This window comes from Pelophylax lessonae (assembly GCF_965119305.1).
Source record: "Pelophylax lessonae genome assembly, chromosome: 12".
NCBI lineage: Eukaryota > Metazoa > Chordata > Amphibia > Anura > Ranidae > Pelophylax > Pelophylax lessonae.
In genome coordinates this window covers 130,899,582-130,922,205 of record NC_138779.1, presented here as the reverse complement: position 1 = coordinate 130,922,205, position 22,624 = coordinate 130,899,582, and the positions used below count along the sequence as shown (strand labels likewise).

Sequence of the window (22,624 nt, the reverse complement as noted above, 5' to 3'; positions counted from 1 at the left end):
GGCTGGCACCCTGTGGTGAGTGGCTGGCTGGCACCCTTTGGTGGGTGGTGGCGGGCTGGCACTCTGTGGTGGGTGGCTGGCTGGCACCCTGTGGTGGGTGGGTGGCTGGCTGGCATCCTTTGGTGGGTGGCTGGCTTGCACCCTGTGGTGGGTGGCTGGCTGGCACCCTTTGGTGGCTGGCTGGCTGGTACAGGCCTGTGGGTGTGTGGGTGGCTGGCTGGCACTGGGAAGCTGTGGGTGGATGTATGTGGCCGCGGCGGCTGTGTTAAACACACTGTGCACTGTGACTGTACTGTATGAGAATGACTCACTGTCCCGACTCCAGACTTCACTATGTGGCCGCGGCAGCTGTATTAAACACACTGTGCAGTGTGCACTGTGACTGTAGTGTACACTCACTGTCATGACTCCAGACGAGGCTGAGGGAGGTGGCCTAAGAAGGCAGAAGCTGTCCCAGTGCGTGGAGGTGCGTGTCGCAACATATGCAATGACGTCACAACAATATCGATAACCGCCGGGACCGATTCCAATATATCGGGGAAAGTGCATATCAGCCTTGCCGATAATCGGTCGATTCCTAGACAGGAGCCTGCATAGCATCCTTGTTTGACCCTTCCTTGCCCCTCTCCATCAGTGTTTGGGTCACATTAGCTTAGTGATGGAGAAAAACTAAGGGAGAAGAGAGGGGTGCCTTGAAACTGTTCAAAATTTTGAAAGGGTACCTTGACTGAAAAAAGGTTGAGAAACACTGGGCTAGTAAGACCCCCCTAAGAGAAATATAAATCTAATTTTTATCATATTTGGTATATAACAAATTGTAATTTTATTTAGCCTAATAATATGCTAGTTGTCAGATTGTGAAATCTTGTCAGTAAAGCCTAGTACACACGCAACGAATTTCCACCGAGCGGTCATCCATCTTTTGTCCAAAGTGGCGTTTTGTTGGTTGGAATGTGCCTAGACTGCACACGGATAAGATTTTTCCCTGTCGAAATCTGTACTGACTGCACGAAAATCGGCCGTGTTTTGACGGAGGACAAAAATTGTATAGCCTGCACACCAGATTTTTTTCGGCCGAAAAGTCGTAGTCGGTTGTCGGAAGCATCATACTAACAAGTCGAAAATCAGCAGATCGGTCGTCGGACGAAAATTCCCGACCAAATTTCGACTCTTGTGTACGGGCCTTTAGAAATACAGCTGTATCCAGGATAGTTGATATTAAGGGTGTGTCTGTTATTCATAATAAAATCCCCCCCCCCCCCCCATTACACCTATAGTAATCTCCTTGGATCCTTTGAACAGGTATATTTAGCAATATTAGAGCAGCCATTCTCAAACTTTTTAGCCCAGAGGAACTTTCAAGAGCTAAAAAGATACATTTGCTGGCTTTGGCAAATGTTGTTGGTCCTCAAACTATGCAAGCACCATCAAATGGAAAGTCAATCCACCACAGCTCAAGGAGCCCCTAGCAGGCTCTAGAGGAATCCTAGGATTCCATGGAACCCTAGTTGAGAATAGTTGCTCTAGAAGGTCAAGAAAAAGCTGTTGCATTAGCAGTTCTAAGCTCTTGTTTGACATCCAAAATACCAAAGATACTGAGAAAATAAAAGTATGTGTGAATAACATATACCCACTCGCGCCAATAAAGTGATGAAAATTAATACGAAATGTGTCTGCTGTGTCAACAAATATAGTGAATATAGTGAATGTGTAAAAAACTCTGTTTGCTGGCAGTCCAAACAGAGAACAGTGCTCAAACACTTATGTGCAATACATCACAAATTTCAAAACTTATAAATTGCTTAACATTACATAGTGCAAATACCACACAAAAAGTGCTGCAAGAAAGCAGGAAAAAGGAAAATGTCCAAATGAGAGTTGTGACTAAAATACAGAGACCCAAAGTGAAATCCCTTAGTGTCCATGAAAATAGTCCTCCTTTAAAGTGGTTAGCTTGATCCAACCCTGGATGGATGGATATTGGAGCCAGGTATCACCCAGGGAGGATATTGAGTGTAAAAGGGCCACTCACCAGATGTAATAGATCCTCCTTACCATACGGTAATAGGATCATAAATGCTGGTTTGGTCTTTCCAGACCTGAGCTACAGCAGACACCAAACTCTCTTCCTTTTCAGAGCTCCAACGAGGATATGCGGGAAAAAATTGGGCAGAGGGAAAACCATTAATCCCGCAGCCTGCGGAGCCACAACAGACCAAAGCACGCAACCAAGCTCCTCTGGCTACAGAGTGAGCCAAAAACGAAATTTCCCTAGCAACCTAGCTAGGAGGGTGCTACATTTTGAATTGTATTGTAACTATACTGTCTCCCAGCTGTACAAACTGTAGGTGCTTTATAAATATCATAATATAATATACCCAACCTGAATCCATCAAGTGAGAATAGTTTACTCATTGTTAACACAACTTTGTCTTGAAAAATCAGCTCTATAAGGGACTTTAGTGAATTAAAGTGCTACTAAACCCACAACAGTAAAATCGGTCTGTATATGTAGTAAAGCATGCTTGTTATACTCATTGTGGAATCTAAGGGGTTAATCCTCTACATTGTGTAAAACTGCTGTTTAATCCTGTCTTCTTCAATTCTCCCCTTCTTCCACAGTCCCCAATCCATCTCCTGATAGAGCAGAGCCTTGGGGGCAAGCTGCACATGTTCAGTTAGGTGTGTACTGCTAGAGAGTTTTTTTTTTTTTCCTTGCAAGAGTGCATGTAACCAGCACAGGGCCAATCAGCACTGTCCAGACAGAGGGTCAGGGGTCCTGCAGCCTCATACGACAATCAGGGGAGAATGAAAACTCCTCCTACAAGCTTTAACTAGTGCTTTGCTGAACACTAATATAAGTCACAAGACTGCTCTAACTGCTGATGAGAAATGGTATTTAGCAGGTTATATTTACTAAAACTATTTAATTTCCACGTTCTGTGTACTGTGGGAGACCAGATACAGTGAATGCAGGGTTTAGTAACACTTTAAGACCTGTTGTACCCTTAAGCAAACCCAATAATTGAAGGGATTGTAAAGTCACAATGTGACTTTACATCAGGGATCCCCAAACTTTCTAAACGAAGGACCAGTTTACTGTTCTTCAGACTTTAGGAGGGCTGGACTGTGAAGAGTGGGAGTAAAAAAGGTACTTTAATGCCCCATTGATTGTTTCAGTAAAAGTAATAGTTCCCCATTGTTGGTTTAAGTAAATCTTGCCCCATCATTGATATCATTATCATTGAGCCCCATCATTGGTGTCATTGAGAGGAATTGCGTCCCATCATTGATGACATTGGGCCCCATTGTTGGTGTCAGTGGAACAAATTTTGCCCCATAGTTGATATCATTGAGCCCCATCATTGGTGTCATTGAGAGGAATTGCGCCCCATCATTGATGACATTGGGCCCTATTGTTGGTGTCAGTGGAATAAATTTTGCCCCATAGTTGGTGTCATTGAGAGGAAATGTGCCCCCTTCATAGGTGTCAGTGGGGGGTGAATTATGGCCCATTGTATGTATTAGTGGATGAAACAGTCCTGCAAGGCTGGATAAAAGCAAGCAAGGGGCCACTTCTGGCCCCAGGGCTGCAGTTTGGAGACCACTGCTTTACATGAATCAACTCCAGGTATCCTGCCATTAACCACAGTGTTTTTTTTTTGTTTTTTTTTTGTGTTTTGTTTTTTATTTGTTTCTAAATACCTTTTCTCACACCGCAGCTGTGTGGTCACGTGATATCCCTGTGCCGGCCGGTCCCGGTCTATGGAGAAAAGCAGGAGGGGCTGAGATTCCCCTGTGTCATTGAAAAAAAAAAATGAATGAAAAGTGAATGGCAGCATAATCCGAAGGGGATACTTGTACATTTGCTGCATCATGCAGCTGAATAGTGGTGGGGGGGGAGGGTAGGAGAGCCACTCTCATGCTGACAGGGAGGGAGAGGGAGAGGGGAGAGATTGTCAGAGAAGAGCAGTGGATAACCTAGGCACATAACCTGACCATAGTAATCATGGATCTGCAGCCATGATTACTGTGCTCATCACAGACAGGGGGACACAGGAACTCGCAGGATCAGCCACGTTTTTTAGAAGATAGGAAGGGGGAAATGACATAGCACAAGTACTGTGCTATACATGCTTTAAAGGAACAGAATCTTCATTTTTTTTTTTTTTTTAGGATTACAACCACTTTAAGTGATCTGCTAATGATACCTTTTAGGCCTCATGCACTCAAGGCATTTTTACAGCTGCTTTTTGAAGCGCCAGATGCTTTTTTTTTTTGCAGCTTAAAAATGTCTGACATGGCCTAAGGCTGTATGCAGCCTTTAACAGCCTTCTGCAGCGTCAGGCGTTTTTATAGCTTAACTCTACTGCTCCAGAATGAACTGGCCCTGAGGTTTTTTTACAGCCTAAAAACGCCTATGCCACTTTCAGCTCTTAAAAGCCTGTGTGTGCATGAGGCCATAGAATAACATGAAGGGGCGTTTTTAAGCTGCAAAAAAAAAAAAAAAAAAAAACGCCTGATGCTCCTAAAAGCAGATGTAAAAATGCCCTGTGTGCATGAGGCCTTAAAAAAGCCCAGGGCCAGTGTGTCCAGGAGCAGCAGCATTAAGCTGTAAAAACGCCTGATGCTGCTAAAGGCTGCCAAAGGCTGTCCACCACTGCTTGAGGGTATCGACAGGTATCTGAAGGGTCTTAATCTTTTTACATTTAGCAGTTTTCTTTATAATGTAATATTCTCATTCCTGTAATAAATATTTTACTAAGATAACTGTGTGCTTTAGTATCTGTAATAGTATTCATTATACGATCATTCCTTTTTTATTTTACTTGCCATTATATGTTTTTACATATTTACATGCAGAGCAAGGCAACAAGAAAAGGTAACTGTGGGAGGACATAAGACATAGCACATATATATTTTATTTTATATACGATGCTTGTCACAGAATTGATCTGTGTATATTAAGAAGCTTCACTTTGAGTTTTGTTTTGGATGCTGATCAATGGTTTAGATCCGGAAAGTCCAACCCAAGACCCCCCCCCAGAGAGTTTAGCATGTGGCCCGGGCCCATCAGGAGGGACACCGGGTGTTGCCATGCAAGTATAGCAGCCACAGCGGCCGACACAGACAAGCCCGGCCCGGCACATGTGTAGGGATGTCAGAGATGACGTGCAATCACAGCAGCCTACATTGGCAAGCCGGGCAAATGCACATCTGGAGGGATATTGGGGCTGCCATCTTAGCAATAGCACTGGCAGCAGGGAATGCAGGGGTGGTAGGTAAGTAAATGCTGCGCATAGCCAAATCCAGGGGGGGGGGGGTGCTAGGATGGGCTGTGATTTCAATTGCAAACCCCTCAAAGCCCCCCACCCATAATCCACCTCCAAAAACACAGCACATACATAGGCAACATTCACACCAGCGATTGGGGCCGATGCAAATTGCAGCGGCGGTTCCTCCTGCAGCTCTCAGTGGGTAGGTTCGGCTGCTGGGCCCAGTTCACTATAATGGCAGTGTACCGGCAGCCACACCTATTCACAGCTCTCTACACAGCCAGCAGACAAAGTGCTGCCGGTGAACTATCATTAGTGAATTGGCCTACTCGCTGGAGGCTGCAGGAGGAACTGCTCATCAGCTATGCTTATTGTTGGTGTATTTTATGTGCAGCCCAAGACAATTCCTCTTCTTCCAATGTGGTCCAGGAAGGTCAAAAGGTTGGACACCCCTGGTTTAGATGGTGGAGTACAGCAGATTTCATTTTAGCAACAAAATATTAGTCTTTGACGTGTTAGAGTCTATTCTAGCTATCTATTCATAATACTTGGTTAATAGTATATTTTAAAGGCTGATGCGCTGTTTTCCATTGGGTACGTTCTTTGAGGTTGAGTCATTGCAACTGGAAAAAATGAAGAATGAAAAATGAAGTTGATAGTGACCACCAATATGATATCTTGTTTTTTTTCCTGAAAATGAAAAGGGAAACCTGATTGGTATCGGGAATTTTGAATGGCTGCGGAATGGCAGCACACCTTTGGAACTGGACACACTTCTATTAAAATAGAACTAGAAGCAAAACTGAATGGAGGGCCAATTTGTTTTTGCTATTGGTGTCCCATTGGGGAGCTTTCCCTTAACTTCTTGTCCCATAGCGCGAAACAGGAAGTGAGAGGAAACCCCTAAAGTCAGGAAATCCCTGGCTGTCATCAGAGTCACCAGTCCCCATTGGAAGGTTTCCCTTCTCTACAGTTCTGGTGACAATCTGAAAATTGGGATTTTCTTTCACTCTCAGTAAAAAGGGAAAACAAGACAAAAAGAGAAGATTAAAATCTCCTTACGAGGGGGCACAGGCAGTTCTAAAAACCTGACAGGTGTTCTAACCCCTCTACCCTGTATCCAAAATGAAAAAAGGCTTTGCCTTTTAGTTATACTTTAAGTTATTCAAAGAGTTCCATTTTTATTATTCCAACACAAAGTTGTTCTCCACTGGAGAATTCTGCATTACAGAAACTCAATGAATGAGTTAACTGCAATAAAAGAACCTTTTAAGTCACATGGTCTAAAGCAGTGTTTCTCAACTCCGGTCCTCAGGGCACACTAACAGGCCAGATTTTAATCACTTGCCTACTTTGCACTTAAACCCCCTTCCCATCCAGGCCAATTTTCAGCTTTCAGCGCTGTCACACTTTGACTGACAATTGCGCGGTCATGCTACACTGTACCCATATGAAATTTTTATAATTTTCACACAAATAGAGCTTTCTTTTGGTGGTATTTAATCATCTCTGGGTTTTTTACAAAAAAAAAGAATAAAGACAGAAAATTTTGAAAAAAAAAAAAGTTTTTCTTATTTTCTGCGAGTAAATTTTGAAAATAAATTTTTCTCCTTCACTGATGTGCACTGATGAGGCGGCACTGATGGGCACTGCTAGGCTGCACTGATGGGCACTGATGAGGTGGCACTTATGGGCACTGATGAGGTGGCACTTATGGGCACTGATGAGGAGGTACTAATATGCCGCACTGATAGGCGGCACTGATAGGCGGCACTGATAGGCGGCACTGATAGGCGGCACTGATGAGCAATGATAGGCGGCACTGATGAGCACTGATAGGCGGCACTGCTGGGCACTGAGAGGTGGCACTGCTGGGCACTGAGAGGTGGCACTGAGAGGTGGCACTGCTGGGCACTGAGAGGCGGCACTGACGGGCGGCACTGATGGGCACTGAGAGGCGGCACTGATGGGCACTGGCGGATGGCACTGATGGACACTGACGGGTGACACTGATGAGCACTGATGGGCGGCACTGATGGGCAACACCATCAGTGCCCACACTCAGTGCCCATAGTGCTGCCAGTCAGTGCTCATCAGTGCCTAGATGAGCAGGCACTGATGGGCACTGACTGGCAGCACTATGGGCACTGATTGTGGGCATTGATGGGGGGCACTGATGGCGGGCACTGTGGGCACTGATGGGGGACAATTTGTGTATGTTTTTTACCTTTAGTAATCAGGGCACTGGTGATCAGTGCCCTGATTACATTCCTGTGTGTCCCCGGCGCTGTGAGGCTCCCCCTCCTTCCTCACACTACAGGCTCTGTGTGAGGAAGGAGCGTCGGCGATGAGAGATGATCTCATATGTTTACATATGAGATCATCTCTCATTGGACGGTCCGATCAGGTGGTGAATGGCCGCTGTGATTGGCCATTCACCACGATCTGTGATCGGCTGTGTCCAAGGGACACGGCCGACACAGATTTTCCCCGATGCGCGCTCGCGGGAGCGCGCGGGGAGCGGGTTACTGGGAGGCCGTATAAAGACGGCCTCCCAAAAATTCAACTCCGCGCTGCAGCCGTATATAGGCTGTAGTGCGAATGGGAACTAGTTAAGTATTACCTTGGGGAGATGCAGACTAGAATACTGCAATCACTGAGCAGCAAATGAGATCACCTGTGATGTATATCAGTTTTCTTGCAAACTTGGTCTGTTAGTGTGCCCGGAGGACCGGAGTTGGGAAACACTGGTCTAAAGCACATATGTCAAACACAAGACCAGCAGGCCGAATTTCGCCCGCCAGGCCTTATCTGGTGGCCCTCGCACCCGATTTTGCTGCCACATCATGTCGCCCTCACACCCAGTTTTGCTGCCTCCGGCTCTCAACCTCCGCTCTTGCTCCCCTCTGTCACTTTTTAACACTGAGGCCTTCTGTGTTTACAAGGGAAGGCTTTGCTCTAAGTGGCTCCTACAACTAATAGATTTCTGCATGCACTCATGGTGGGGACAGATCTCTAGAATCTGAGAGGGAGAATGATTTCCCTGCAAAGTGAGACAGAGCTGCCTACACTGGGAGGTACTAGAGCCAGACCAGGTAGGAGAGAATGACGCAAGGAAGCTTTTGGTGGGGGGGGGGGGGGGGGTTTCACACTGTGTATGGCGCACCCCTAAACCCTGCACTCTATAGGGCACCCCTGGAACTGCACACTGTTTATAGTGCACCCCCTGAACCCTGTGTTCTGTATATAATGCACTCCTGAACTCTGCATCCTGTATATAGCGCACTCCTGAACCTTGCACATAGTACAATCCTGAAGTCTGTACGTAATGCACTCCTGAACCCTGCACTCTGTATGTAGCACACCCCAGATACAACCGGCCCTTTGAGGGCAACCATACTGCTGATGCAGCCCAAGATTAAATTTAGTTTGACAACCCTGGTCTAAAGCATAAAAAGACCAATTGTGTTATACAGACACCAACGTCTTTTCAATCCATCAACTGATTTTGGCACCAATAAATATACATTTATATAATACTTCTAAAACATTTTTTTTGTAACACATGTTATGGTGTCATCTCTGTATAGAGTTTACATACTTTATCAGTCAGTCTATTCTGCCAAAATCTATCAATCTACTTCCAGTACTTGCATTGTACACTCCTGGCCTATTCCCGGCATGTGTAATATGGGAGTAATGGAGCTGTTTGCCAGGGTGATGTAACTTCAGATCGCATGTGTAGGAGTTACATCATCAGTGACTGCTGTAAGCATGCTATAATGTGCAAGTACACTGTGCATAATTAGAGCCACAGCAGATTTATTTCCCTTCAAACTACATCTAAACCCTAACTGGATTACAGTTATTTTGCTAAAGCTTGGTGTATTATAAAAAAATTGATATGTTTTTTTTTCCATAAACTCCCTTTTTTATTTATTTTTTTTACAGTTTTTCATCCTATTTTAAATCTCAGTGCTGCTGATCTCCTGCAGTCTCTTTGGGCCACTGCCTACATGCTCTTGCTCCAGTGTTGGTAGCATGTCATTGCACTGGATGGACATCCTGATAGTAACAACAGTGGGCCAGAACAATGTACATGGCATGGCTAATTGTAGTCTCCATTAGGGGTGCATGTGACCGGAGACACCACAGAAACTGGGAGACAGCTATGACCCTATAACAGGAAGCGTCAAAAAGAGCACCCTCATGGCAGGATCACTGAGTATTCATGTAATGCAGACTAACCCTCCTTTACACTGAACGCGGGTTCAAAATCATGCAAGTTCAGCTGAATTTGTATGATTTCAAACCTTCAGTGTAAGTTCAGGGGTGATTTGAATGACATCTGTGCGGGTTTGTGCTAAAAAAGTTGCCAAAAGTATTGCAAGAACTACTTTTGGAAATCTGTGCGGCGTCGCAAAGTCAGTGTCGCGCTGACTGGGACAGTGCCGTTGCCGGCAATAGGCTTCAAACTGGCATGCGATTTGACATGTCAAATTGCACCGATGTGAACGAGGGCTCAAAAAGATTCCAAACAGCTTTTGTAGCTATAGTACATGTTACCGTTTACATGAGTTTTTACTGATTGGGTTTAGATCTACTTTCACTTTCTGGATAACGTTACTTTAATTCTGCCTAAAATGACAGACTTCCACTATAACGATCCTTTTATTTAAAAAAGAAATAAGGATCAATAAGAAAAACTGTTGTAAACATCTTTGGGGATTTCTTCAACACAACATGAATGATGTCCATACTCCATCTAGTGGTGCAGAAGAGTAAAAACAGAAAGCGACCAGAAAAAAAGATGTAAAAAATTGTAACAGGCAGTGAGGGCGTTTCAGCAGAAAAATTTGTGATTACAGCAGTCTTCTTAACTACAATAAAAATACAATTTTTAAAAAATAATATTCACTTTTCAGGGCTTCTAGCACCTAGATTCCAAAATGGTGAAATAAAGCTCCCCATTTCCCATACTTCCTTTGTTATATTTTTGACCATACTTTATATCTGTACGTTGATTATTATAGGTGTGACTATGGCAAGCCATTTATCTACTGCCACATTAGCAAGGTGCATATTCGTCTTATAATAAATAAGGAAAACATCACTGGGGAATAAAAAAACGAAGTGGGATATCCGCGCTAAAGTTAATAAAAAAAGAATAAAATCCTTCAATAAGCAGCCAAAATACATTTTATTGATGACAAAATCTAAAAAAATATATAAAGTCCACATGCAGCGCTTCAACTAAAAGCTAGATGAAAAAACAGTCCAAATCTTAACCACTTAAGCCCCGGAGGATTTGGCTGCTAAAGGACCAGGGGTTTTTTTGCGATTTTTTACTGCGTGACTTTAACGGACAATTGCGCGGTCGTGCGACGCTGTACCTAAACGAATTTGACGTCCTTTTTTTCCCACAAACAGAGCTTTCTTTTGGTGGTATTTGATCACCTGTGCGATTTTTTGATCACGCGCTATAAACAAAAAAAGAGCGTAAATTTTGCAAAAATAACAATATTTTTCACATTTTTTTATATGAAATTCCCCAAAAAAAAAAGTAAAAATCAAAATTTTTTAACATTTTTCGGCCAATTTGTTTTATGCTACCTATGTTTGGTAAAAAAAATCGCAAAAAGCGTATTTTGATTGGTTTGCGCAAAAGTTATCGCGTTTACTAACAAAGGGAAAGATTTTTGTCATTTTTGGTGTTTTTTTTTTTAACGCGTAATGGCGGCGATCTGCGATTTTTTTTTCGGTACTGCGACATTGCGGCGGACAGATCGGACCCTTGACTGACATTTTTGACACTTTTGGGGTTACCAGTGACATTACTGCAGTAATCAGTGCTATACATATGCACTGTTACTGCAAAAATGACACTGGCAGGGAAGGGGTTAACTTTATTGGACAGGGAGGGGTTAAGTGTGTCCTAGGGGCGTGATTCTAACTGTGCAGGGACATTCCTATTGGTGTAAAAGCAAAGATCAACCGTTCTACATAGTAGAACGGACAGATCTTCACTTTTACACAGGGAGAACTGACAGGCAGCTTGTTTACACAAGCTGCTCTGTCTTTCTCCCTTCACAGGAGCGATCGCAGTGTGACTGGCGGACATCGAGTCCGCCGGTCACACGCACTGACTTGCCTGTGAACGAGCCGCGGCGGGCGCGCGCCTCGGCGGGCGCGCGCCCGCCCGCGATAGGCTCGCAAGTCAGTGACAGGCGAATGACGTACCGATACGTCACTCTGCCTGGCCGGGGCTGACCGCCGCAGTATATAGTCGTGCGGCGGTCGGCAACCGGTTAAAGAGGTTGTAAACCTCCGATTTTTTTTTTTCTTAAAAAAGAAACACCTGAAAGAAAAACACATAATGAGCTAGTATGCATCGCTCATTATGAAATACTTACCTAAGAACGAAGCCCCCGCAGTGCCGACCGCTTACCTGTCCATGGGCGACATGTTCTGTTGCCCTTCTTCCGGGTTTGCGGCATCCGGGCATCTGATTGGCTGGAGCCGCGATTACGTCACTCCCACGCATGCGCGCGGGAGCCGGCAGTAACGGCACGAGCGACCGTTCCTTCAGAGCACATGCGCCAGTGATGTCACTGGCTGCATGTAAGGTAAATATCTCCTAAACGGTACATGTTTAGGAGATATTTACAGTACCTATAGGTAAGCCTTAATATAGGCTTACCTATAGGTACAAGTTGCAGAGGAGGGTTTACTTCCTCTTTAAGAGAAGGGGTTCCTCTACCAATTTCCTTGCGTAGAAAAAGCACACCACATCATCGTGAAGAATTAATATCTCCTTACCTGAGGTAGGAAATATTGGGCAGTGAGTCATGGATCTGTCAAATCCGCCTTAAAAGGACTGGTTCCACTCTCTAGCAGGCCATTACGGAGCTCATTGGATGACAGGTAGAGAGGAGCGGGTCCAAGCTGGATGACCATAGAGATTCCCTACTTAACCTCACCGAACACTGGAAGCATGTCATATCATGCTGGGGTTTTTTCGCCTTCCTCTGGATCAACTGCGGGTAAAGGATTAAAAATACAAATGTTGCAGCGCTCAGAAATATCATTAAAGTGCAAACAAATTAAAGTGCAAAAGTTATATGTAGTATCCCAGTGTAGGGATAATAGGTACAATGAAACAGCTGAAAAAGTTCATTCAGATGCTAATATAAAGTGTCCCAGTGCTGTAATAAGCAATAATGATCACACGTGCAGATGTGTCCTCCACCGTATAGGTACATTTCAAACTCACCAGAGCCAAATGCTGTCTACATTATAGGACAGCAATAAGGTATGTATCAATAGAGCTCCTAATCCTGGAAAGTCTGGAGTAGATTGCTCAACATGCCACATAAAGGAGTTTAAACAAAATGAAAAGACTCATGGTGTAGTACGAAGATGAAAATGTTTAATAAAACATATAAAACACTGACTGGTCAGTGCAGTGTAAATGGGTAAAATACAATGATAAAAAAAAGACTCACATTAAAAGCCACCACTTCAAAATCGGAGTGATGGCTGGACCTTAGGCGTACCGTTTTGCTCCAAATGGCTTCCTCGGGAGCTTTTTTTGATATAAGACTTGGGTATAGGATTGTGTATATGGGATTCAATGGTTGAGCTTTTTACTGTTTTTTGTTTTTTATTGGTTGAGCCAGATGGACTTTTTTTTTTTTTTTCAACCTGACTAACTATGTAACAAATAGAAGGCTCATAGTGAAGTCCGTATGCCCAATAATAGTGTTTATTCAAATGTTACTTACAATATTGCAAACATCAAAAGCATGTAACAATCCAAATACCGCAGCCCTAGCGGGCTTCTGTCTAGTCTGACCGCCTGACGAGTTTCAGCCAATGGGCCTTTGTCAGAGGCCCATTGGCTGAAACGCATCAGACGTTCTGACTAAAGACAAGCACGCTAGGGCTGCCGTATTTGGATATTTGCATGCTTTTTGATGTTTGCAATATTGTAAGTAACATTTGAATAAACGCTATTATTGGACATACGGACTTCACTTTGAACATTCTATTTGTTCTATGACATGCTTCCTGTGTTCCGTGAGGGTAAGTGGGGAATGTCTATGGTCATCTAGCTTGGACCCGTTCCTCTTTACCTGTCATCCAGTGATCACTGGGGAATGTTTGATGAATGCACTATAAACTTTCTGCCATTATTGTATAAGTAAATGTTTTTTTTTAATATGCACCATAAATCATCTCTGGTAAGCAGAGAATGGAAAGAATATTGGTAGTAAAACATGAAATGTAGCAGTCTGACTATGTACATGAGAAGAACTTGCCTGCCTTAATCTCTCTATATTATTTGCAGGGCTCATGGAGGCTGTCCTGATTTTGTTGTGCTCTACCTTGGCAACAGTACTAGGTGAGTACCAAAGCTTTTTGTTTTGCATACCAGCAGGATTATAATAATTCCAATTCTGAGAATAGATCTGACCTATTAGGAGTATACTGTATATGCAGTATTATATCAAGGTAAAAAATAAATGCAACTAAAAATTAGGTATCAAGTCGCACTCAAATTAATTTAAACCCCAGGGAGAAGATGGTTGGCTTCCTTACACAACTAGATAACCTTTCAGGATTATTATAATAGCACAGATATCCACCCTACATATCAACTGGTATGCATTGTTTGCTACAATGAGACTTTTCTGTGCGTGTTATATCTAAATATTACAAAATCAATCCAACATTCAAACAATCTACAGGGTTATGTCATACAATATACACTCAGTGCACCTTGTATATATTTATATAACCAGATTTAGAACTGAACTCTATGATAAGCAAATTATGTTCACATTTAAGGCATGTGTTTTATTAGACTCAGTTCACACTAACTGCAGCCACGGGTCCCAGCAGGGGGTCCGGGGCATCCCTGTTCACTGACTCAGGTGCAAATCAGGTCTGAATTTTTGGCTGAATTCACACCCGAATCAGACCAGAAGACCCACAGGACCCTTTTCCAGTGCAAACCGCGGCCACTCTGTGGCTGTGTGAACCGGCTCCATTGAGAGCCGGTCATACTCTCTTGTCATGCAATTTGGATGGGGGGGGGAAACCTGCATCCAATTCACATCAGTGTGAACCCAGCCTTAGGGTTAGGTCTGAATTTTTGGCTGAATTCACACCTGAATTGGAACCAAAAATGCACAGGACCCTTCTTTATTGCAGACCGCGGCCACCCTGGAGCTGTGGGAACTGGCTCCATTGAGAGCCGTTCACACTCTCCTGTCATGCGATTTGGATTTGGGGAAACCTGCATCCAATTTGCATATGTGTGATTTGAGCCTCAATTGAGTCTTGTTGTGCTCTGTGTATTACTTCAAGATCTGTGCAGTAATCCAGCATAAAATGATTCCTGCACTTACATCAGTTCAGGAGCTTCCTGTAATAAAGATTGGTCACTGTTACTCTCCTTGCACAGGCTGACTGGTCTTGTATCCGCCCCTTCTGTAGTTTTCTGCAGGCAGTCTGTTGTGGGTGGGGCTTGCTGAGTTTCCCATCCCTCCCACAGCTCTACAAACTGGACAGGATTTGTGCAGCACAGTTGTTGGCAGGTGCAGTAAGCTTGACTGCCACTAGATGGCTATATTGCTATTATGTTATGGCAGTGATGGCAAATCTTGGCACCCCAGATGTTTTGGAACTACATTTCCCATGATGCTCCTGCACTCTTCAGTGTAATTGAGCATCATGGGAAATGTAGTTCCTAAATATCTGGGATGCCAAGGTTCGCCATCACTGTGTTTTGGTAAAGTAGTAAGTGTTAGCTCTCCTTTTAGAGAAGCCCTCTTTGAGTGATGTAATAAGTGGAGTTAGTGTCCATCTAAATGCCAGCTGTGGGTGGAGTCTGGGCCATGGGCGGCATTGGGCGCAAGATATCCCAGAGTTTCTAAGATGTAGTCTACTGCAGAGCTGATCTAAAGGGTCCTTTGCTGGGCTGAATTCACAGATAAGGTGGTACAGACCATGGGAGGAAAAGCTGTAGTTGCCCTGTCTTCCCTGACCTTCTGTAGTGGGGTGTATGAGGCCTTGTTCCTGTGGGTAATGTTGGAAGCCTGAAAATGAGGGTGCCCAGCTGGGTAAAGCTATAGAAGGGACATTGGGAAGAGATTGGTATACCAACAGAAGCACCTTTTTCTCCCTGACCCCCAGCTGCAGGTCCTGTGACTTGGTAATGGGAGCTTAATGCTGTGGACTTAGTATACATAGGGAGGTGGTCGCAACTCTTTGATGCTCCCAAGGTGAAGAATGGAGTTGCGAAGGGAAGATGACTTGGAAGATGTGTACTTGAGCTCTGCGCTGAAATAACTGCTATAGAATGTCTAGTTTCACATGTGACGTTCTGGGCTGAAGATTCTGCAATATGCATAGGCGTGCACAGGGGATGTGACAGGTGTGCCTGGGCACACTCTAATTACTATGTGGGGGTGCCGATTCCCCCTGCTGCCTGGGTTTTCCCCCGCATTGGACCCTGCCCCGCAGAGCTGCTGGCTTCCCTCCCCCCGCTGATGCCAGGGATGTTTCAGGATTAAGAGCGGGGTAAGGGGGTAGTCAATTTGCAGTTTACCAGCCCTTCCTTTTCTAAATGAACACGGTGAACACACTCACTCACTGTGTTTATTCATAACTGAGGGATAGTAAACTGCGTTTACTATCCTTCAGTTTTCGAATGAACAGGAAGCCGCTCAGCACAGAGCAATTTTCATTCATTCTCTGTCCAGTGCAACTGAGGCTGCAGAGAAAGGTATGTGTGTTTGAGCTTTGGGGTGCACACCCTGCGCACACCTATGGCGATATGTCATAGGAAGTTTTGTGGAGATGTGAAATTGCAGTAAAGTGCTGGAAATACATTTGTGTGTGGATTTTCCTTTGATTCATAAATATTAAGGCAGGCCTCTGGCTGGGAGTATGACACAATATGGTGGAGAGTTTCTCAACAGGTAGGTGGTTGCCCTTTCTGAGAAGAAGCGGTCCGGGACTTGTACAGTTTGGCGCCAAAACCTGCCCAATCATAGTCTTCCTCACACAGTGATGGTGTCACAGCTACTTTTACAAGGAAATAGCTAGACTTGCAAACCCATTTGTTGGTCACAAGCAGGGTTTATATCCTTTGTGGCTGATGAACATTTTTGTGCCTGGAGTTCAGCTTTACATTATGCAGCTTTTTGCAATAAGAACTCAACACGTTCAATGTGTTCGCTATACAATAACATTATTCAAGCAATAACTGCAGATATGATCCCCATCTTTGCTAATTAACATCTGATCACTTCTGATTTTTTGGCATCAATTTTCACCTTCACACATACACAGCAGAACTCGATAAACCCCCAGTTATACTAAATGGCCAAAAGTTTGTCAACAATTGACCATCACATCTATATGAACTCCTTGGACATTCTATTTCAAAAACATAGGTACTAAATACTGGAATGTGTCTATGGGAATGGGTACCCATTGTACCCAATGGTACCCATTTGTACCCATTCTGCCAAAGGATGAGTTTGGGGGTTTGTGTAGGCCCACACTAAACTCATCAAACCATGTCTTTATGAAGCTGGCTTTGTGGAAGAGGAATACAATAGCGTGTAACTTGAGTTACATTTCTGAGTCTGCTGGGGCTTCTGACATCTCATCCAAGATGACAACCCCCAGCAGCAATCTTAGGGCTTTTGGATGTCTACATAAGGAAGGTTTTTTCAGATAAATAGCACATATAAAGTACAATAAATAAATATAATCTTATAGGGAGATTGATTTTAAAAAATGATCTTGTGACTCTTTAAAATTATATCTGATGTTAGTATTTTACTAACTACATAACATAAACCTAGCATAAGCTGAAATCTAAAGTAAAAGAAATCTGAAAAAAATCAATACTAATACTAATCAACAATAACCAATAATTGTTATACTGCAGTGATTTGGTAACTGTCCCTGGCCACAATGAGCGGAGCAGGCAGATGATAAGTCCGTGCAGTGGTGGCTGGTGCAGGACGATTTTGGGAGGCGTGGGCGAGCCTCTCCACGTCCGCACTAACCCAACGGCAGAGCCCACCAGCTGTCATCGCTCCCCTGGTACCCTGCGCAGTGGCTTCTGTCGCCACGGGCGTGGGGGGGCGGTGCCCCTTCGTGGACCAGCCTTTAGCGGATCAAATTAGGTAGGTAGGTGTAAACAGACACAAGTCCATCTACATCTGCTCGATAAGACCCTTTCACATGATCTGTCTGATAGGGTCTGCCAGGCAGACCTGATCAGACTGATCGTATAAAAGGGGCCTAAGGCTGCTTTCACAGTACCACTGGTGCAGCGCAGTGCACTTGTAGCTTTCTGTATGGTGCACTTTCAGAAAGCACACCAAACCTGCAGGTAATAACAGAAGTCTATGGCTTAGTGCTGCGATGCGCCTGCATATCAATTTGAACGCAGCCCAGTAACCACTGCAGAACAGATATGTCCATATATATATATACATTAAAAAAGAATAGCGCGCAAATGCAAAAGAAATTACTACCAAATCTGAAGAGAGTCCATAAATAAAAATGGGGGTTTGGTCCCACCATATGGCCATATCGTGCTCAAGCCCACTACTGCGTCAAAGTACCCCATTATCAGTGGGTCCTACACTATCCATGAAAAAGAGATGAATCCAGCCCTTCTAACCCTTGGAGACAACACTCCTTGCTGGGAAAAATGTGCAAATGCACTACAGGGGACTCCTCCTATATCCATTTGATGGTGGACACTGATTGAGTACAGGTGTATGTGGGGGGTGGGGAGGGCTGCTCAACCTCGATAGTCTGGTCAGACCGAATACATAATAAACAGGCAAAAAATTTGGGGGAGCATACCCATGTATTTCCAAAGCTGCTGCAGCTATGAACCAAAAGACATGTATATTAAAAAAGAATAGCGCGCAAATGCAAAAGAAATTACTACCAAATCTGAAGAGAGTCCATAAATAAAAATGGGGGTTTGGTCCCACCATATGGCCATATCGTGCTCAAGCCCACTACTGCGTCAAAGTACCCCATTATCAGTGGGTCCTACACTATCCATGAAAAAGAGATGAATCCAGCCCTTCTAACCCTTGGAGACAACACTCCTTGCTGGGAAAAATGTGCAAATGCACTACAGGGGACTCCTCCTATATCCATTTGATGGTGGACACTGATTGAGTACAGGTGTATGTGGGGGGTGGGGAGGGCTGCTCAACCTCGATAGTCTGGTCAGACCGAATACATAATAAACAGGCAAAAAATTTGGGGGAGCATACCCATGTATTTCCAAAGCTGCTGCAGCTATGAACCAAAAGACATGTATATTAAAAAAGAATAGCGCGCAAATGCAAAAGAAATTACTACCAAATCTGAAGAGAGTCCATAAATAAAAATGGGGGTTTGGTCCCACCATATGGCCATATCGTGCTCAAGCCCACTACTGCGTCAAAGTACCCCATTATCAGTGGGTCCTACACTATCCATGAAAAAGAGATGAATCCAGCCCTTCTAACCACTACTGCGTCAAAGTAGTGCATTTGCACATTTTTCCCAGCAAGGAGTGTTGTCTCCAAGGGTTAGAAAGGCTTGATTCATCTCTTTTTCATGGATAGTGTAGGACCCACTGATAATGGGGTACTTTGACGCAGTAGTGGGCTTGAGCACGATATGGCCATATGGTGGGACCAAACCCCCATTTTTATTTATGGACTCTCTTCAGATTTGGTAGTAATTTCTTTTGCATTTGCGCGCTATTCTTTTTTAATATACATGTCTTTTGGTTCATAGCTGCAGCAGCTTTGGAAATACATGGGTATGCTCCCCCAAATTTTTTGCCTGTTTATTATGTATTCGGTCTGACCAGACTATCGAGGTTGAGCAGCCCTCCCCACCCCCCACATACACCTGTACTCAATCAGTGTCCACCATCAAATGGATATAGGAGGAGTCCCCTGTAGTGCATTTGCACATTTTTCCCAGCAAGGAGTGTTGTCTCCAAGGGTTAGAAGGGCTGGATTCATCTCTTTTTCATGGATAGTGTAGGACCCACTGATAATGGGGTACTTTGACGCAGTAGTGGGCTTGAGCACGATATGGCCATATGGTGGGACCAAACCCCCATTTTTATTTATGGACTCTCTTCAGATTTGGTAGTAATTTCTTTTGCATTTGCGCGCTATTCTTTTTTAATATACATGTCTTTTGGTTCATAGCTGCAGCAGCTTTGGAAATACATGGGTATGCTCCCCCAAATTTTTTGCCTGTTTATTATATATATATATATACACTGTGCTTTTTGTAATAAGCTGACTTTTAATAACAGTCTTCCATTCAGGCATTGCCCGCTTTCCCAGGTGGAGTGCATTCGGTATCACTCCTATGACCAGAGCCGGCGCTAAACAGGAAGCTCTGCTCCAAAACCGCTTGCTTCCTCTACCAATGGCTCCATTCACAACACTGATTCTCTGGCATGGCGAGTCGACAAGCCCAGATTGCGGATTGCTGACCCGCCCTCCCAGAGCATCAGTGTTGGGAATGGAGACGGTGGTAGAGGAAGCAAGAGGCTGAAGAGCATAAACTGATACTTCCTGTATAACACCGGCCCTGGTCACAGTCAGAGTGATGCCATCCCAGAGCAGGAGGTTGTGGGCCACATCAGAGGGCTAGAAAAGTTGCCTGCATTGACTAACTTTATGTATTTTACATGAAAGCTTTTAAGCTTACTCAGGCAAGACCAGATTTCTTACAATTCACTATATTGGCCTGGGGCAGCACAAATCCAGTCATACATCATGTTGTACTCCGGGGTATACCTGTGTATAATAAAAGGTTTCATTCTGCTGATCCTGTCTGCTATCCAGCCGGGGTCACCAAGGTTTCTATACCCACAAAGTTTGTTCATTTCTGAATAGTACACTGTGTACCTAGAATCCTCTACTCCAAGTACACCAAACATCTACTAATAAGTGCAAGCAGAATAGTATGGCAGTTTGCTCTATTCTTCAAGTTGTCAGTTCTAGTCATTCTGATGTAAAGTAAACTCTCTTTCACTATGAAGTCAGAAAGGCCCAGAGTTAAATAAGTGAATCGATAGACGAAGGGGTTAAAGGGGCTTGGGCATAGGAGGAGTCAGGAAAGTTAAGGCTGTAATATATTTAGGTAAAGAGAATTAATCATGTAGCACTACCCCCCCCCCTTGAGGGTTGAGTGTAAGTGTATGTTCTTCTGTGCTGCTTTGACCCTGCAAACTGTCTAGCCCTCCTGAGACTACAATTCCCATGATGCCATTCTCCCAGTGATGTATGATGTATGAACCCTGAGACCAAAACTAGAGGGATACAGAGACAATCTGAAGGAGCAGAAGGTGAGTCTGCACTATCAGATAATGGTAGTCCACTCCCGGCAACATCCCCCCCCCACTTGAAAGTCTTTGGTCCCCGAAGACAGAGGATAACTTCATTAAAGCAGACCTACTGGATAATACCTCAAAGAAAATTGCAAAAAATAATTCTACTAATTAGAACCTACAGTAGCTAATAACTGACTAAAAGAAGGATTTTATAATAACAGACTATACAAATTTTCAGGAAAAGTTGAATCATTTTCACAACAGGCCAGTAACAAGTTAGTGGCCCACCAAGTAGTGTCAGAAGGTGGAGCAGGGTCATCCTCCACCAAAGGTTCAGTAGAAGAGGCTAGCACTTGGCTGGAACATTTAGCAGTAGAAATAAGTTCATCAGAACTCTTTCCAAGGGTATTATATGTTAGTCTCTTGGGTGGATGAATTTCCCATCTGAGTCTGGAATACATGTTCTCTACAGATTCAGGTTCACATTCCATGCCCCATAAGCTACACCCAGGTTGTGGTTCTTCTAGACTATTTGGTACAGCTTCTTCTCCCTCATTTTGTGGGGGTGGAATTGGATTTTCCTCAACATTTTGTAGTTCAGAGTTGTCAGTGGGTTCTAATTTAACTTCCCCAATTTCTCTCTCAGGAGATGATACAATCTATCTGTCTCAACAGACTGATGTTCTATTCTTTCAGGCGGAGACGTCATTCATATATTTTCCATTGAAGGTCGGAAAACTTTGATGGTGTCTTCTGGTGGAGGGGTCCACAACCAATCAAGAATCAGCTCTTTCTCATCACTCTCCTCTCCTTCATCCTCTTGAGGTGTATGCTCTGGCAGGGTTCTAGACCTCAAATTAGGAAAGCGTGATACATCAGAACAAGGGGTTGAGGGCACTCAAATAACTTCTGAGATGGGTAGAAGATGATTTCGGTGCCAGGTTTTAAGAGGACCAGTTTTCCCCTCTGGACGAATCTGATACACAGGAAGTCCAAGCAACCTCTTGCAAATGATGTGAGGTTGAGGATGCCATCGATCAACCAACTTGTGTTTGCCAGGCACCCCCAGATTTCGTAATAACACTTGATCCCCGGGTTGCAAATCCTGCACTCTCACTTTAACCACTTACCTACAGTGCACTTTCACCCCCTTCCTGCCCAGACCGATTTTCAGCTTTCAGCGCTCTCACACTTTGACTGAGAATTACTCAGTCATGCAACACTGTACCCATTCAAAAATTGTGTCCTTTTTTTCACACAAATAGAGCTTTCTTTTGATGGTATTTAATCACTACTGGGTTTTTTATTTTTTGTGCTATAAATAAAAAAAGACTGAAAATATTGTGAAAAAACGCATTTTTCTTTGTTTCTGTCATAAAATTTTGCAAATTAGTAATTTTTCTTCACAAATTTTGGCCAAAATTTATACTGCTACTTATCTTTGGTAAAAATAACCCAAGTAAGTGTATATTATTTGGTCTTTGTGAAAGTTATAGAGTCCACAAGCTATGGTGTGAATCATTGAAAATTGATCACACTTGATCACACCTGATGTACTGAAGGCCTATCTCATTTCTTGAGACACTAAAAAGTCAGGAAAGTACAAATACCCCCCAAATGACCCCTTTTTGGAAAGTAGACATTCCAAGGTATTTAATAAGGGGCATGGTGAGTTTTTTGAAGTTGTAATTTTTTCCCACAATGCTTTGCAAAATGAAGATTTTTTTTTTTATTTTATTTTTTTTTTACAAATTGCCGTATTAACAGGTTATTTCTCTCACACAGCACATGTATACTTGCAACTACACCCCAAAACACATTCTACTACTCCTTCTGAGTATGGCGATACCACATGTGTGAGACTTTTTCACAGCCTGGCCACATACAGAGGCCTAACATCCAACCAGCACCGTCCGGCATTCTAGGAGCACAAATTTCACATATAATTTCC

At 43.7% G+C, this 22,624-nt stretch overlaps 1 protein-coding gene across 2 annotated transcripts in view; it reads left to right on the top strand.

Annotated features, from left to right (window-relative positions):
* Window positions 1-22,624, top strand: part of LOC309567887 (FXYD domain-containing ion transport regulator 6-like) — a 172,636-nt gene that overhangs the window by 118,755 nt on the left and 31,257 nt on the right. For both annotated transcript variants that reach the window (XM_082273402.1, XM_082273401.1), the window contains exon 2: window positions 13,627-13,680. In XM_082273402.1, coding sequence (XP_082129528.1) covers window positions 13,632-13,680 — 49 coding nt within the window. In that variant the 5' untranslated portion in view covers window positions 13,627-13,631. The remainder of the gene's footprint in view (window positions 1-13,626; window positions 13,681-22,624) is intronic.